Source organism: Oryx dammah, unplaced genomic scaffold (assembly GCF_014754425.2).
Source record: "Oryx dammah isolate SB20612 unplaced genomic scaffold, SCBI_Odam_1.1 HiC_scaffold_5, whole genome shotgun sequence".
NCBI lineage: Eukaryota > Metazoa > Chordata > Mammalia > Artiodactyla > Bovidae > Oryx > Oryx dammah.
The window spans coordinates 49330497-49347183 of record NW_024070189.1 but is presented as its reverse complement, the minus strand read 5'-3'; the positions used below and the strand labels follow the sequence as shown (position 1 = coordinate 49347183).

The 16687-nt window shown below is 46.4% G+C and overlaps 1 protein-coding gene and 1 long non-coding RNA gene across 2 annotated transcripts in view; one reads left to right on the top strand and one right to left on the bottom strand.

The window, feature by feature from the left end:
• The window catches only part of LOC120863434, a 70591-nt gene that overhangs the window by 17026 nt on the left and 36878 nt on the right, over positions 1 to 16687 (bottom strand). Inside the window, exon 3 of the long non-coding RNA XR_005720996.1 lies at positions 210 to 347. This is a non-coding gene — a long non-coding RNA (uncharacterized LOC120863434). The remainder of the gene's footprint in view (positions 1 to 209; positions 348 to 16687) is intronic.
• Positions 1 to 16687, top strand: part of AFAP1L1 (actin filament associated protein 1 like 1) — a 70919-nt gene that overhangs the window by 20251 nt on the left and 33981 nt on the right. The window contains exons 2-5 of the mRNA XM_040239633.1: positions 12091 to 12219; positions 13295 to 13378; positions 14133 to 14230; positions 15019 to 15127. Of these exons, the coding sequence (XP_040095567.1) occupies positions 12091 to 12219; positions 13295 to 13378; positions 14133 to 14230; positions 15019 to 15127 (420 nt within the window). The remainder of the gene's footprint in view (positions 1 to 12090; positions 12220 to 13294; positions 13379 to 14132; positions 14231 to 15018; positions 15128 to 16687) is intronic.

Sequence of the window (16687 nt, the reverse complement as noted above, 5' to 3'; positions counted from 1 at the left end):
CTAGTCCAACCAGTGAGGTCCCCTCCAATGTCCTGCCCACTGTTTGGCCTTCATTTGGACTCCTTGAAATGCTTGTAAATTCAGAGAAAGGAAGTGAGACATCTTCATGGCCCCAGATGGGTTGATCTGCAATAACTTGGAAGAAACTGGGCAGAGGAACGAGGCATTTCTGTACCCATGAAGTAAGGGGTCAATTCCCTCAGCCTCACCTGTGTGGCTGGGGGCCTCGCTGCAGAGTTAACGCAGGACTTAGCATAGATGGACACAGCATTCTGAAGGAGCACTGGGAGAGGCATCTCCAAATGGCCTCAGGATTCTTCCCATTCTGCAGTCCTCAGTTCCCACATCTGTAAGAATTAAGTTATGAATTTCATTAAGACTTTACCAAAATTCATAATTTAATTATGTAAAGAACACATGTAAATCTCTTAAAGCTGGGTATGACATATAATAGTAAAGGAAGAATAATGATAACAGCTAACATGTACTAAGTATTTACTATGTGCCAGACACTATTTTAGGCACATTCTCACTGTATTAGGGCCCATTGTTGAGGTAGATAAGCTTCACAGGTCACCAGTGATGTACATCAGGCAGTTATGTAATTATCCTAAAGGTATAAAACTAGAAAACGGAAATAAGACTTAAACTCACATAGTTCCTGTATTAATGTTACTATGTTAGGATTAAAATCCACAAACTACAAAACTTGCATCACTAAACCAACTGGAAACCATATTCACACGAGGGGTACAAGTTCAAACAAACAGGGTTTGGGGAGCTTAGCCGCATAAGACAAAAGGGCTTCTGCTCCCTTTTGTACCCTGGTCTTTTTGCTACCTGTTTTGGGGGTTTTTTGTTTTTTGTTTTCTTTCAAGCATCTTTTTTACTATCCTGAGTCACCATGAGAACAAACATGGTTAACTAGACATTAACTAGCTATTGTTGTTATTTAGTCGCTCAATCATGTCCAACTCTTTGCAACCCCCTGGACTGCAGCATGCCCAGGCTTCCCTGTCCTTCACCATCTGCTGGAGCTTGCTCAAACTCATGTCCATCGAGTTGGTGATGCCATCCAACCATCTCATCCTCTGTCATCCCCTTCTGCCTTCGATCTTTCCCAGCATCAGGGTCTTTTCCAATGAGTCAGCTCTTCACATCAGGTGACCAAAGTATTAGAGTGTCAGCATCAGTCCTTCCAATGAATGTTCAGAATTGATTTCCTTTAGGATTGACTGGTTTGATCCCCTTGCAATCCAAGGGACTCTCAAGAGTCTTCTCCAACACCACAGTTCAGAAGCATCAGTTCTTCAGCACTCAGCCTTTCTTATGGTCCAACTCTCACATCCATACATGACTACTGGAAAAATCATAGCTTTGACCAGACAGACCTTTGTTGGCAAAGTAATGTCTCTGCTTTTAAATTTGCTGTCTAGGTTTGTCATAGCTTTTGTCTAACTAGCTGTTGGACTTTATCAACTCTTAAGAAAACTTTGCTTCAAGAATTTACTCATTCCACAAATACTTAAGCACATATTCTATGTCAGGCACTAGCAAAAGCTGGCCCTATTCTTACCCTCAAGGAGTTAAGGCTCAAGTGGGGGAAACAGATGCTAATCAGAGAGAGACGTATTTAAATACAGCCATCCTCTGGGATCTGCAGGGAACTGGGTCCAGGACCTTCACCAATACCAAAATCCTCAGATACTCAATTCCCTCAGTCAGTCCCATGGGTTCTGCATCCTCAAGTTTTTCATCCAGGGATCCATCCAGAGAGCCAGTGAAAAGTGTAACATTTCACCATAAGAAGTATCACAGGGAGAGTGATGCTATGACAGCATAAAATAAAGGGAGTGTATGTGGTCAGGAGGACAGTGAAGGTCTGTGAGAAAGTCATGAGTGAGTAGTGGGCTGAAGGGGGCCATTACTGGTTAGGAGGAGAAGGGAGTTCTGACAGGAAGAGGGAACCACATATGCAGAGACCTGGGGTTAAGAGGCTGAGGAAAAGAGCAGAAAGCAGCCTGGACAAAGGTCTGTCTGGAAGGGCATGCAGGGTTGAAAGGCCACAGAAAAGTCTCCTCTTTCCTTCCTTCCTCCTACCCAACTGTTGAGACCACCTCTACTAAGTATACTGCTTTCCTTTCTAAAGTGAGTTAACTCCCCACTGCTATAATGGGTCATACCTCACTGACATGCTAGGCTGTTAAAACAATTTACTAAATGTCATCTCTAAAATCATGATCAAAAGGTTTTAAAGGAATGTACTAGTTCTTTCTCCAGGTAAGGAACCTTTATGAGATAGAAATTGGGTTATTTTGCAGTCAGGAAATGAGAAAGGAAATTTGAGTAAATGAAAAGAAAAACTGCATACCCTTCATAAAACCACATTCTGACAACTCTTCCTATTTTTCATTTTTCAACCATACTGTTTGCATTTTCTCTGACTTTGATAACAAAGAAGGATGAGTTGTTTTTGTCCCAAAGAGGCTTGTCAAGTACTGAAGTGGGGAAAAGAAAAATTGGTTTCCTCCTACTGCTTTGCATTTAATGAAATTATAACTTGCGAGCTGTTTCCAAGCATTTTTGTAAATTTCAGAGACTAAAAGGTGCCCAGGAATGAGATCACAAGGCAAAGAGCCCACCAGCTGACTAGGTAGGAACCCAAACAGGGTTTCTTATTCCTGTGGCTTGCCGAAGATGTATTATTTACTTGCTTTTTGTCATGGAAATTAGACCTTTTACCTTTCAGATCTCTAAATAAATCTGACCTTCTTTGCACTGGGAGCCCATACTGGTTGTAATGAAGGCCTTTTGCTTCAAGGTTTCACTTAAGCTGCACCAGGGATGCAGCCCTGGGAACAGGTGGCAGTGCTTTTTGCTTGGGGCTTAGATTTCTGCTCTCTACCACCTCATGCTGTTTTCACTTAGGAGGGGAGGGTGGAGGAGCAGAGAGAAAACTGATCTTAGTCTTAGTTGGGTGTTCACCAGGAACAATAAGCACAGAGTGGTATAACCTTAGATAAATTTTTAAGTAGGCTTCTAATTTTATTTTACAAACTTTTTTGCATCCCTGTGAACAGTTATCAACTCTTGGACTTCTATGCCCCTCTGTCCCACCTGGTTAAAAAAAAAAAAAAATGAAGACTTATAACAATGATTAGACTATTTCTCCCTGGTTTTTCTTGATTGGAATTCACTGTACCTCCCTAAGGCTTAACTAAACCAAACAAGATCAATGAAATGTATTCATGGTTCTAAATAAAATCTAGTCATAAAAGGAAACCCTGTCCCGATGCCCCATCTGCCCACGGACAGCAGAGATGACCTGGACCAGGAGCAAAGATGGGAGGTGGGTGGGGTAGGAACTAGTGATTTGTCCTGGGATGGCAGGGACAGGATTCTGGGCTGTATCACTGCCCCTCCAGCTGAAAGATGCTGTCCCTCCACATGGCATGGAGGGAGTCCTTGGGAGGGGAGCACTCTGAGAAAAGGGGCTCTACCGCCTCCAGTGGCCATAACCGCACAAGCTCAGTGTCAGGCCCAGGGCCGTGAACAGTCCATGTGGGGAGGGGGCTGCTTGCAGAATCCCACAATGTCCTCCAGCCCTGGGAACTCCCTTCCCTTGTGCCTAGCACACCTGAATCTGTTGGAGGGTTACACAAATGAAGAGAACACCATTGAGTTCACTGAGCACCACCATATGTATCTTTTTATTTCATCTCTACAGCGATCATGCGCAGAAGCTACTGTTTTACCCCCACCGTTTACAGATGAAGAATTGAACGCTAAGGAAAGTTAAGACATTTCCCCAAGCAGAAAATGGCAGAGCTGGGTGGGGCCCAGATTGTGTATACCCTGAGCTCTCAGCCATTCTTCTATGATTTATCTAAGCGTTAAACCTAGTGTAAATTTAACACTAGATATTCTTATTTTCAATTAGTTGTGTGACTGTAGCTAAGTCAGATGAACTCTTGAACCCTCACGTTCCACATCTTTAAAATCAGAGTGTTGGACTGGGTCATCAAAATATTCAATGAATGGATGCTTGCCGTGCATCTGCTGTGATTGAGGCACAGATTAAGACATGTCCTCACAAAGTCTGTTACCACAACTATAGCTGATCTGTCACTAAATGCTATCTGGTCAATACTCTGGAGTGTGCACAATTCTGGGGAATATTAGGAAGCAGCAACAATAATATGGCCCTGTTGATGGCTCCAGGCACAGCACCGAACAAAGTGCTCTGCAAGCATCATCTTAACCTAGATAGGCTGGGATCCTAGTATTCTCGCTTTACAGATGAGAAAACCATGGCTCAGAGCTCTCTAATGTGCCCATCTTTGTACAACTCGGAAGTGGCAGCACAAGAAGTCCAGCTCAGAGGTCTTACCCCAAAGCCCTAATCACTGTGCTCTCCTAAGCAAGCCTTCATGTTCCAGCTAGTTACAGTTGTCTGCAGGGGCTCTTATTCCCACCTTCACTCAGTTGTTTCAGAAAGAGATGTCTAATGACAATTTTTTAAGGAATGAGGGAGGTCTTCCCACAATCATTATGTTCACGGACATGCCCTTTAGTAGGTTTTCTGGTGGCGTGTTTTTCAGAGGTTGAACCTTGGAATCACCTGGAATACTCCTTAAAAATGTAGATTCCTGGGTCCTAGTACATAGCCTACTGAATGAGACTCTCAGATAGGAGATCCAGCAAACCTCTGGGAGAGGTATGACCATTTGTCATAAGCATTATATCATTTTTTTATATCATTTTATATATATGATTTCTCTCCAAATTAAATTCTTTGATAGCTTAAATCCTTGTGGTTTGAATTATATAGTGTTAAAGATGAAGGTACTCTCAAAGGCACATCTGTATTCACCACACCTGGAAGCTAGCTTTGGGGGAAGAGTTCCTTATCATCTTTAAAGAACAGAGCACTGGCCAAAAGCTTTCTTGTAACCACGATGTAGAAGCTTCTCCCTGGGATGACGTTCTGCTGGTAAGTCAGGTATAAGCTTGAATCACTTGTTTTTTTTCCTCTGAGATCAACATAGTTACGGCTGTAAAGTTCAGTGGGCTCAGTGGAGAAAGGCCCACTGAGCAGGATCTCAGCCCCACAATAAGGGTCTCCCACTCATCCAGTGAGAGGACTTCCAGATCAAGACTCCCAGTGACTCAGCTCAGCAAGCAGGCTTTGAGGGGCCATCCGCCTCCTCCCTGCCCCAACCTGGCCTCCCTTTATCTGAGCCCAAGTTCTCTGATAGAGGATTCGGGAGTCACAGCGAAATGCAAGCTTTGAAGTCAGAGAGCCTGACCTTACAGCTTACTGGCTGGGTGTCCTCAATTCTCTAAGCCTCTGCTTCCTCCCTCATAGAACACAGAGACACCTGTGTGGTTTGCGAGGATTAAATGAGATGATGCGCATTAACTGCCCAGCATAATGGTAACTGCTCAGCTCAAGGAACGGTTCTTGCCCACTAAAGCTACAGGCTGAGCTTTCTCCCAGGGCTCGCGCTCCCTCCACCATCTGCTGCCTACCACTTCCTTACAGGCTCCAGAAACCAATGCCACCAGGATGGAGCAGCTCCTCACTCCGCATGTGCTTCTCCCAGATTCACTCAGCTCCCTCCTTTGCTCTATTTGGACTATTGTGATCACAGCTCAGTTAAACGAAAAACACTTAGAAGTCAAGAGCCCATGTTAGAAATCCTATCAAGTACCAGGAAAAACAAAAGCAAAAAAGGGTGTTATAATGCTTGGGTACTTAAACTCGTGTTTTTAAATGCACGAAACTCACTCAGAAACTACCTGTCCTCACTTTAGAATCAGGAGAGCTTTTAGAAGCCAGAATGCTGCCACAAGAGGCACTTGCTGATAGCAGCAAGAGGAAATTTGTGAGATAAAACCTCACAGACAAAGAGAGAGAGATAGGAAGAGGAGGAAGGAGGGAGAAATGGACGGACAGACTGATTTAAGGAATACAAAGGCTTAGCAATCTGAGTTCATTTATTGAAGGACAGCAATTCTCAGAAAGATGTGGCTGGGGAGAGGAATGCTTGGGGGTCCCCAAGATGCTTTCCAGGGGTACCCCCAAGGTCACACCTACTTTACATAGTACTGAGACCTTACATGTCCTCTTCACTCTCATTCTCTTATGGGTACACAGCAGAGTTTTCCAAAGGCTGTATGATGTGTGACAGTGTGGTAGCTTTCAAGGTTAATGGGATGTGTGACTATGTATTTTTTTTAATTTTTCCAATGTTTTTAATTCAAGCTTTTCTCAGTTTTCAGTTCAGTTGCTCCATAGTGTCCGACTCTTTGTGACCCCATGGACTGCAGCACTGCAGGCTTCCCTGTCTATCACCAACTCCTGAAGCTTGTTCAAACCCATGTCCATCAAGTCAGTGATACCATCCAATCATCTCATCCTCTGTCGTCCCCTTCTCCTCCCACCTTCAATCTTTCCTAGCATCAGGGTCTTTTCCAATGAGTCAGTCCTTCACATCAGGTGGCCACAGTATTGGAGCTTCACATCAGTCCTTCCAATGAATATTCAGGACTGATTTCCTTTAGGATGGACTGGTTGAATCTCCTTGCTGTCCAAGGGACTCTCAAGAGTCTTCTCCAACAACACAGGTGAAAGCATCAATTCTTCAACACTCAGCTTTATAGTCCAACTCTCACATCCATACATGACTACTGGAAAAATGATAGCTTTGACTAGATGGACCTTTGTCAGCAAAGTAATGTCTCTGCTTTTTAATACGCTGTCTTGATTGGTCATAGATTTTTCTTCCAAGGGGCAAGTATCTTTTAATTTCATGGCTGCAGTCACCATTTGCAGTGATTTTGGAGCCGAAGAAAATAAAATCTCTCACTGTTCCCATTGTTTCCCCATCTATTTGCCATGAAGTGATGGGACTGGATGCCATGATCTTAGTTTTCTGAATGTTGAGTTTTAAGCCTACTTTTTCACTCTCTTTCACTTTCATCAAGAGGCTCTTTAGTTCTTTGCTTTCTGCCATAAGGGTGGTGTCATCTGCATATCTGAAGTTATTGATATTTCTCCTGGCAATCTTGATTCCAGCTTACGCTTCATCCAGCTTGGCATTTCACATGATGTACTCTGCATATAACTTAAGTAAGCAGGGTGACAGTATACAGCCTTGATGTACTCCTTTCCCTATTTGGAACCAGTCTGTTAGAACTATGTCCAGTTCTAACTGTTGCTTCTTGGCCTGCATACAGATTTCTCAGGAGGCAGGTAAGGTGGTCTTGTATTGTCCGATCTCTTTAAGAATTTTCCATAGTTTGTTGTGATCCACACATTTAAAGGCTTCAGCAGAGGTAGATATTTTTTTGGAACTCTCTTGCTTTTTCGATGATCCAGTGAATGTTGGGAATTTGATCTCTGGTTCCTCTACCTTTTCTAAATCCAGCTTGAACATCTGAAGTTCATGGTTCACATACTACTGAAGCCTGGATTGGAGAATTTTGAGCATTACTTTGCTGGCATGTGAGATTAGTGCAATTGTGCAGTAGTTTGAACATTTTTTGGCATTGCCTTTCTTTGGGATTGGAATGAAAACTTACCTTTTCCAGTAACGTGGCCACTGCTGAGTTTTCCAAATTTGCTGGCATGTTGAGTACAGCACTTTCTCAGCATCATCTTTTAGGATTTGAAATAGCTCAACTAGAATTCCATCACCTCCACTAGCTTTGTTCATAATGATGCTTCTTTGTTGGTAATGATGTTCACTTTGCATTCCAGGATGTCTGGCTCAAGGTGGGTGATCACACCATCGTGGTTATCTAGATCATGAAGACCTTTTTTGTATAGTTCTGTGTGTTCTTGCCACCTCTTCTTAATATCTTCTGCTTCTGTTAGGTCCATACCATTGCTATCCTTTATTGTGCCCATTTTTCATGAAATGTTCCCTTGGTATCACTAATTTTCTTGAAGAGATCTCTAGTCTTTCCCATTCTATTGTTTTCCTCTATTTCTTTGCATTGAGCACTGGAAGGCTTTTTTTATCTCTCTGTGTTATTCATTGGAACTCTGCATTCAAATAGCTACATCTTTCCTTTTCTGCTTTGCATTTTACTTCTCTTCTTTCCTCAGCTATTTGTAAGACCTCCTCAGACATCCATTTTGCCTTTTTCCATTTCTTTTCTTGGGGATGGTCTTGATCACTGCCTCCTGTAGAGTGTCACGAACCTCCGTCCATAGTTCTTCAGGCACTCGATCAGATCTAATCCTAATTGAGATCTAATTCTCAATTTTAAGTGATGTTAAACTCATACTGGTTTCCCCAGTAGCTCAGCATCAAGAATCCACCTGCAATGCAGGAGACTTGGGTTCAGTCCCTGGGTCAGGAATATTCCCTGGAGGAGGAAATGGCAACCCACTCCAGTATTCTTGTCCGGAAAATTTCATAGGGTTGCAAAGAGTCAGAGACAACAGAGCACGCATGGATGCAAAGCCAATACTGGTAGATAAAACTCACACCAAAAGCTCTTTGGGGGTCTTCAATAATTGTTAAAAATGTAAAGTAATCTTGAGGCCAGAAAATTTCACAACCACTGGTAGAGAGATAAACAGCCACTGCACCCTGTAACCTTGACATGATAGCAGAGCAGCATCAGGGATTTTCAAACATGAACCACGGCTGCAGGCCACAAGCAAGTTCCCATAGTTACCCTGTGGTGCCTTCCTTATAGCATTTCCACAGCCTCCCTGGTAACCAATTAATTTCTAATATGTGTGTGTGTCTGTCTGTGTATGACAGGGATGGAGGAGAAATACGGTGGGAGAGAGAGAGGGTGATACCCCAGAACAGTATCTTATTCATTTTCTAATTTCCCGAAGAGGCCAGACTGGCACAAAATTAGAGTAAATCAGGAAATATTTTGGAATTGAATTACTGACTTTTGGTGTGTCTGTTGGTGCCAAAGAGGTTTGTGTTTCCATTTGAAAAGATTTCCTCCAAGACAGATAAAACTTGGCCAAAAAAAAAAAGTGAAGTCGCTTCAGTTGAGTTGAGTTGCTCAGTTGTGTCTGACTCTGTGACACCATGGACTGCAGCACGCTAGGCCTCCCTGTCCATCACCAACTCCCGGAGTTTACCCAAACTCATATCCATTGAGTCGGTGATGCCATCCAACCATCTCTTCCTCTGTCGTCCCCTTTTCCTCCTGCCTTCAATCTTTCCCAGCATCAGGGTCTTTTCAAATGAGTCAGCTCTTCGCATCAGGAGGCCCAAAGTATTGGAGTTTCATCTTCAGCATCAGTCCTTCCAATGAACACTCAGGACTGATCTCCTTTAGGATGGACTGGTTGGATCTCCTTGCTGTCCAAGGGACTCTCAAGGGCCTTCTCCAACAATGCAAGTCAAAAGCATCAATTCTTAGGCACTCAGCTTTCTTTATAGTAACTCTCACATCCATACATGACTACTGGAAAAACCAAAGCCTTGACTAGACGGACCCTTGTTGGCAAAGTAATGTCTCTGCTTTTTAATATGCTGTCTAGGTTGGTCATAACTTTCCTTCCAAGGAGTAAGTGTCTTTTAATGTCATGGCTGCAGTCACCATCTGCAGTGATTTTGGAGCCCAAAAAAATAAAGTCATTTCTACTGTTTCCCCATCTATAGTCATGTCCAACTCTTTTGTGACCCCATGGACTATAACCTATCAGGCTCCTCCAACCATAGGATTTTCCAGGCAAGAACACTGGAGTGGGATGCCATTTCCTTCTTCAGGGGATCTTCCTGACCCAGGGATCAAACCCAGGTCTCCTGCATTACAAGCAGATGCTTTACCATCTGAGCCACCAGGGAAGCTATAACCTGGCTAAACTGACTTTAAACAATTTTTTGCTTCAAAGAGAGAGCCCTGTCCTTCCAGAACCCTTGCCCAGTGGCACCTCAGAGGGTCCCAGCTCCTTTCACTTGAGCTCTGGAGTGAGGCCTGGAGGTGTACCACACAGCAGCTCCAGGAATCATGCAAACTTGGGATCAGCCTGGCTCCTCCTCTTTTGAGCTGTGCTACCATCTCACAGGTTCCCTCAGCTTGAGAGTCAGCTGCTAGAAAATGGGTATCCTGGAGGACCTACTCACAGGCGTGCTGCAGGGATGAGATAAAACATGGCATGGAAAGCCCCTACTCAGAGCCCAGCGGTAGAGAGAGCCCATGAGGTAGGGGCTGTCAGTAACCGCCTTGAGCTCATTTCCCACAAATCTGGGGTGATTTTGGAATAGCACAGAAAGATTACATCATCACATTTTTCCAATGAGTGCTACTCTCTGTACATAAAATTTCTGTTTTCTAAAAAGTCCTCATGTGGTCATCTCTCCATTCCTTCTCTCTTCTAACACATATAGAGCACCCAGTCTGAGCGGGTAGACTAGATGCTAAGGAAGCTGAGATTTACAGTTCACACCTCCCAGAGCCCACAGCCTCCCCGCTTCCTGAGGGAGACAGACATGCAGATCTCACAGCACAGATGAGCATGGCAGATACTCTAGTGACAGTATTCATAGATGAGTTGGGGTGGGATTTACTATGTTCAGGGCAAGGCACTTTCCATACATGATACTGTGAGGCAAGTGCTGTTATTTCCCCTTTACAGAGGGGGAAATTGAGTCATATAGGTTAAGCAACTTGCCAAAGGTCCCATGGCTGATGAATAACAGAGTCTGAACATGAACCCAGGAAATCTGGCTCCAGGACTGATTCTGTTATGCTCCATGTTACAGCCCCTCTTACACATCCCGACCTGTAGCTGCAAGTCAGCCTCACCTCTTTCTCAGGAGGTTCTAGTGGGGAGAAGCACGTGGATTTGGGAGTCAAGAGACCAGGGCTTAAATCTTGACTCTTCTGCTTGTCCATGTAACTTTAAGCAAGTTACTTACCTTCTCTGAACCTTAGTTTCTTCATCTTAAAAAATGAGCTTGTTCATCAGACCAATCTCAACTTGATAGGGCCCTATAAAATACTGCAAAGCAATGTAAGTGCTACAGTATAAAGTACAAAGTGAGGAAATTCCACTGAGGCTCTGCCGGCTGTAGGCCCTGAAGAAGCTGCTTAGCCTCTCTGAGCCTTAGCAGCATCCTCCACATGATGGAGATAATAAAATACATGGTATGAGATTTAAATAAGACGATATGGATGAAAGGGATTAGCACAGCTGGAAATAACTGTTCAATGCACGTGAGCTCATATTATTATGCACAAGTGATTGGCAAGCTGCAAAGAGGGACAATACTACTTCTATAGAGAAGTCAGTCTTTGGCTCTAAGGCAAACCAAGTCCCAAGATACTGCTTTGGGACAGAGAGACATTGATGACATCATGGTCTTGGTATGCTTCAGTCTTTTTGAAGGACTCTGCTCTAGGCTTTGCAACTCTGTGTGATCTCAGACCAGCAGCGTCAGTTTTAGCTGGGAGCTTGTCAGCAATGCACAATCTCAGGCCCCATACCAGACCTCCTGAGTCAGAATCTGCATTTTGACAGAATCCCCTGGTAATTCCTTATATACACTCAAGTCTGAGAAACACTGGTGTAGCATAGAGAAAAGAACAGCAACAAGAGTTTTTGGCCAGGGGTGGGAAGGGTTAATGTTTAGTTTGGCTCCTGTCAAGTCACCGGAAACAGAAGGTTCCAGAGATTGAAGTGTATAGACTGATGGGACAGGAAGGCTTCCTTCCTGCCCTGTGTCCTGGACGGCCAGAGCTCCTGCCTGGGACCTGCACTGACCCTTGAGCTCAGTGAGGAAGGACCCTGGGCCTGCAGAGCAGAGGGCAGGCTGGGACAAAGAGAGGGCTCAGTGCCTCTGCTCAGACTACCTGGAGGCTCAGTCCTCAGGCCAACCCCAGATGAGGTCTGAGGAGGAGGAGCAGGGAGCAGGGAGCAGGGAGCCGGAAAAACGTCACAGTTAACTGAGCAGGGCTCTCCCACGGGACGCTGGTGGCCAGCGCTGGGACAGCTGTGTGAGGGCCTCTGAGGTCTGTGTGTGGCCCTGGGCCCTGCAGGGTGAGGGTGGGGCCCAGACCCTGGACACAGCCGTGACCATGCTCCACGGGCTTCCTCCTCAGTGCTGGAGCAGCTCCTCCCCGAGCTCACAGGGCTGCTCAGCCTCCTGGACCACGAGTACCTCAGCGACACCACTCTGGAGAAGAAGATGGCCGTGGCCTCCATCCTGCAGAGCCTGCAGCCCCTCCCAGGTCAGCCGTCAGCACGCTGCCCAAAGCTTCTCAAGAACTCTCAGTAACTGCCCAGGGCCTGCTGGCAGGAGGAAGTAAACCTCACAGCATGGCAGCTCAGCTCTCTTCATGGTCTAACCAGTGTCCCCATGCACTCCAAGCTTCATCCACCACAGCCCTGGCTGTGCTCCTTGTCCTCCTCCACCCCTGGCCCTCTACAAACTCACACAACACACATGCCATACACACCACTACCACACACTCACACACACACACAACATGCTCTCACATAGACCTCACACAGTAACAAACATCACACATAACGTACCCCCATGCTCTATCACACACAACACACTCACTCATCACATACACACAGCATATATGCACAACACTCACACACACTCTGACAGACATATCACATACACATCACACTCTCCTGCACTCAGATGCACGCTCACACACTCCCTCCTGGCTTTATGGGTAGTGTGCCTGCCCCTCCATCTCCACTCGGGCCCTCCCTGTACTCCCCACAGCCTCTCTGCCTCACTGTGTTCTCAGCAGCAAAGCTTCCTCCTCTGCTCCAGCCTTTCCCCAACTTCAAGAGAGCCCACAAGATGGTATGTGTAAATCAAGAGCTCAGTAAACTCTAAAGGGGCTGTGTCCTGTCCCGCGGGGTCGGAGGGGTCTGAGTGACATGGAGGGGGTCACCACTGGGTGAAACTGAGCCTCACTTCCCAGGGACAGTGTCCTCGGCCACTCTCACAGGACTGCTGGCGAATGAAAGGGCCAGCAGTTTGCCGACTGGCCCCCAGCTGTCCCCAAAGCAGCGCCTCTACTTTGTCCTCTATATTGGGCTCTGGGCATCCTTTCACTCAGAGAAGGAGATCCTCAATAACAATGGGAAAAAGGAAACAAAGTTTGAAAGCTCTGGAGATGATTTAGGATATGTACATGCTTTGCAACCTCAGTGCTGTGTCCTGTGCGGGACAGAAGTCTGAGTGGGCAGGGGGGCACTAGCCACCCTCGGCGGCGGCAGCAGCAGTCCTGGGCCCCCATGCCCCTCCTCACTGCTGGCCTGCTCTCCCCTTCCTCACAGCCAAAGAAGCCTCCTACCTGTATGTGAACACAGCGGACCTCCACTCTGGGCCCAGCTTCGTGGAGTCCCTCTTCGAAGAGTTTGGTAAGCTACTCTGAATCGGTCCCTCCAGCTCGTGCCCATCATGCACGTCTCCCACCTCAGTCTCTAGAAGGGTCCTCTGCATCTGGGCCTGGCGCTAACATTACAAAATTGAGTCACCTCAGAAAAGTCACCTTTGCCTCTCTGGGCCCTGTCAGGTCTGAAAGTCTAGTCAAAACCCACAGTTACAGGAAATCATCCCGAGATTTGAGGAAGGGTAGGGATGAACACACAGGCTGAAGAATGCTGGCAATAGGGCCTTGACTCGTCTGCTGCTAACATCCTTCTTAGTACTGCCTGGTCTCTGAGTTGAGTGGTCCGGCAGCTCAGCAGAAAATGGAGCTGTGAGGGACTAGCAGAGGCACCCAGAATATGGGAGCAGCCGAGCCAGGCCGCGTGCAGGGTGTGTGCGATCCCTGATCTATCCCAAGGGAGAACGGCACTATACAACACAGGGAGAAAGCTGTGGGTCAGATGAGAGGATTCATGGACTGACAGACTTAGGGAAAACACCGTGCCTTCATTAAATAACCCTTGAAAACTTCCAAAGCACTGTACCAAACTGCATTATCCCATTTGATTCCCTGATAACACTGGGATTATTGTGACCACTTTATGGATAAGAGGGATGAAGTCACTTGCCCCGGATTACTAATGGAGGAGGTGGTTGGGCTTCCTGACCCCAAATCTAGTCCTCTTCTCACTCTGCCGTGCTCATCCTCCACTTACTCTGTCCTAATGGCCTGACTCCCCCTAGACTGTGACCTGAGCGGCCTTCAAGACATGCCAGAGGACGAGGCAGAGTCCTGCAAAGGAGCCAGTCCTGAGCCAGCCAAGAGTCCATCTCTGAGACAAGTGAGTTACACTCTCTGGCCCTCTTTTTCTCTGGAGGAGGTAGGGAAAATTTCAACTCTAATGCTGGGGATCCTCTTGACCATAAGAGATCTACTCTGTCTTCAGTGTGATGGTTAAGGGCAGAAACAGCACTGTGAGAACATTTCAATGATTCATGATGACATGCTCACTGTGCCAGTGCTGACCAGGGATAATGTGGTAAACTGACCTGTCCCTTCAGGCTCAAAGGACATGCCCACCCCAACTTCTGATTTTAGGAGCACAGGAGGAGTGATGGGGAAAGCTCTGGATCACAAGATGGGTAGCCTCTGCCTTCCTCCCTTCTGCTGTGTGGCAGATCACTTCCGGTCTCTGAGCCTGAGTTTTCACCTACAAAAGTGAAGGTCTAGATTACAGACCAAAAATGAAGTTCCCAGCCTTTGGGGCCATGAAATTAGGGCAGGGGGCTCAAATCACATCAAACATTATCTGTTGACTGCATAATTCACTATCATCACCACCATAAATGGTACCAGTTGTTGACCACGCATCATATCCTTCCAGTACTCTTGCCTGGAAAATCCCATGGACGGAGGAGCCTGGTGGGCTGCAGTTCATGGGGTCGCTAAGAGTCGGACACGACTGAAGTGACTTAGCAGCAGCAGCATGTCCTTTCATATTCAGAGACTGCATCCTGCCTTCTAGGAGCTCCTGTCCCCCTCGTCCCCAGGCTCCTCCCTGTCACTCTGCCTGCTCCCCATGCTCTCCTGGTCTTCTGGGTTTCACACACCTCCTCTGTCCTCTTTCAGACAGCTGACCTGCCTCCACCACTCCCCAACAGGCCTCCACCTGAGGACTACTATGAGGAGGCCCTTCCCCTGGGACCTGGCAAGTCCCCTGAGTATATCAGCTCCCACAGTAAGTTCTGGTCCCTGAGGGTTGGGGGTGAGGGGGAGAAGGCTCCTGTCCTGGAGCGCCTGTGTGTCCTGCTAGAGCTCCAAGCTTGGCACCATTCCACCACGCCCACCTACTGGGGAGGAGCGTGGGAGACCGTGACCTCTCCTGTGACAGCCTGGGTGGGGGGGCCAGTAGGCATGGCCTGGGGCTCCAGACCCAGTTCTATGTGACCTTGAACAACCCTTTTCCCCTCTCTGGGCTTCTGTTCCTCTACCCTTGAAATAAGAAAGAGGGGCTGGATACACACATATCAAGGTACTAGGGCAGAAGTTCACGAGTGCTACGGCCTGGAATAGGGACTTAACATTGCATACAAGAAACTCTACTATGGTTTTTGGGTGATGCACCATGTGTAGCTGAACCTGCGTAAGACTTCTGTGTCCCGATACCCTATCATTTGGCAGCACAGAGGAATATTCTTCAACCATCAAACAATACATGAGACGGGTTTGTCTGGACTGATCAGAAATGAATCCCAGGATACATACTGAAAAAAAAAGTCAGAATACTGCATATAACATGATCCCATTTGCTTTTAAATAGGGTGCTCACACAGGCATTTAACAGTTTTTCTAGGATATGCAAGAAACTCTTGACAGTATTTTCCTATAGGAAATGAATGAGCAAAAATCTGGGTGAAAGGGAACATATTTTCCCATTCACACTCTTTTGTTGTGATTGTGCTTTTCATCAGGCGGTAGTGAAATACACATGGCATAGAGCTGACCACTCCAACCGTTTTCAAGTGTCCAATCACTGGTGTTTAGTGCACTCACAGTGTTGCACAGCCATCAGCACTATCAAGTTCCCAAACATCTTCATCAGTCCAGAAGGAAAACCCACACTCAGAAGGCAGTTGCTTCCTGTTCCCCCTCAACCAGTCTGCTTTGTCTCTATAATTTGCCTTATCTAGATATTTCATTTAAACAGAATCATACAACGCGTGGCCTTTCATGTCTGGGTGACTCCATTCAGCATAGTGCTTTGGAGGTTCATTCATGCCATTGCATGTATCAGTACTTCCTTTTTATAGACAAATAACACTCTACTGTATGAATATACCATATTTCATTTATCCATCTGTCAGTTGATGGACATTTGGGTTGTTTCATCTTTGGGCTATTATGATATACTATTCTTATGATTAATAAACTAGTTCAAAACTAGTGAGATGGTGGACTTGGACCAGGTGATCCATGGCCCTCTTCAGACTTGGGACCTATGTCACTGCCAGCAGCTGTTTATGTGAAGCAGCTGACTTTATTTTATCCACTTGAGGACAGAGAAGGAGGGGATGAAGTACTGCTAGACCCTGAATCCCAGGACAAGCCCTCAGCTGGGTGAGGCTCTTTCCCCTCTGCAGAGAGTTCAGACGGGGCAGAGAAGCTGCCTCCTCGAGCAGCGGGGGTCCTGGGGTGGGAGGGAAGGGAGTGCCTCAGGAAAGGCCAGGGACCTTGTCCAGGAAGAGGGCGCCACGCCCGACAGGAAGTATCCTTGCCCTCGCACACTGTTCAGCCTGCC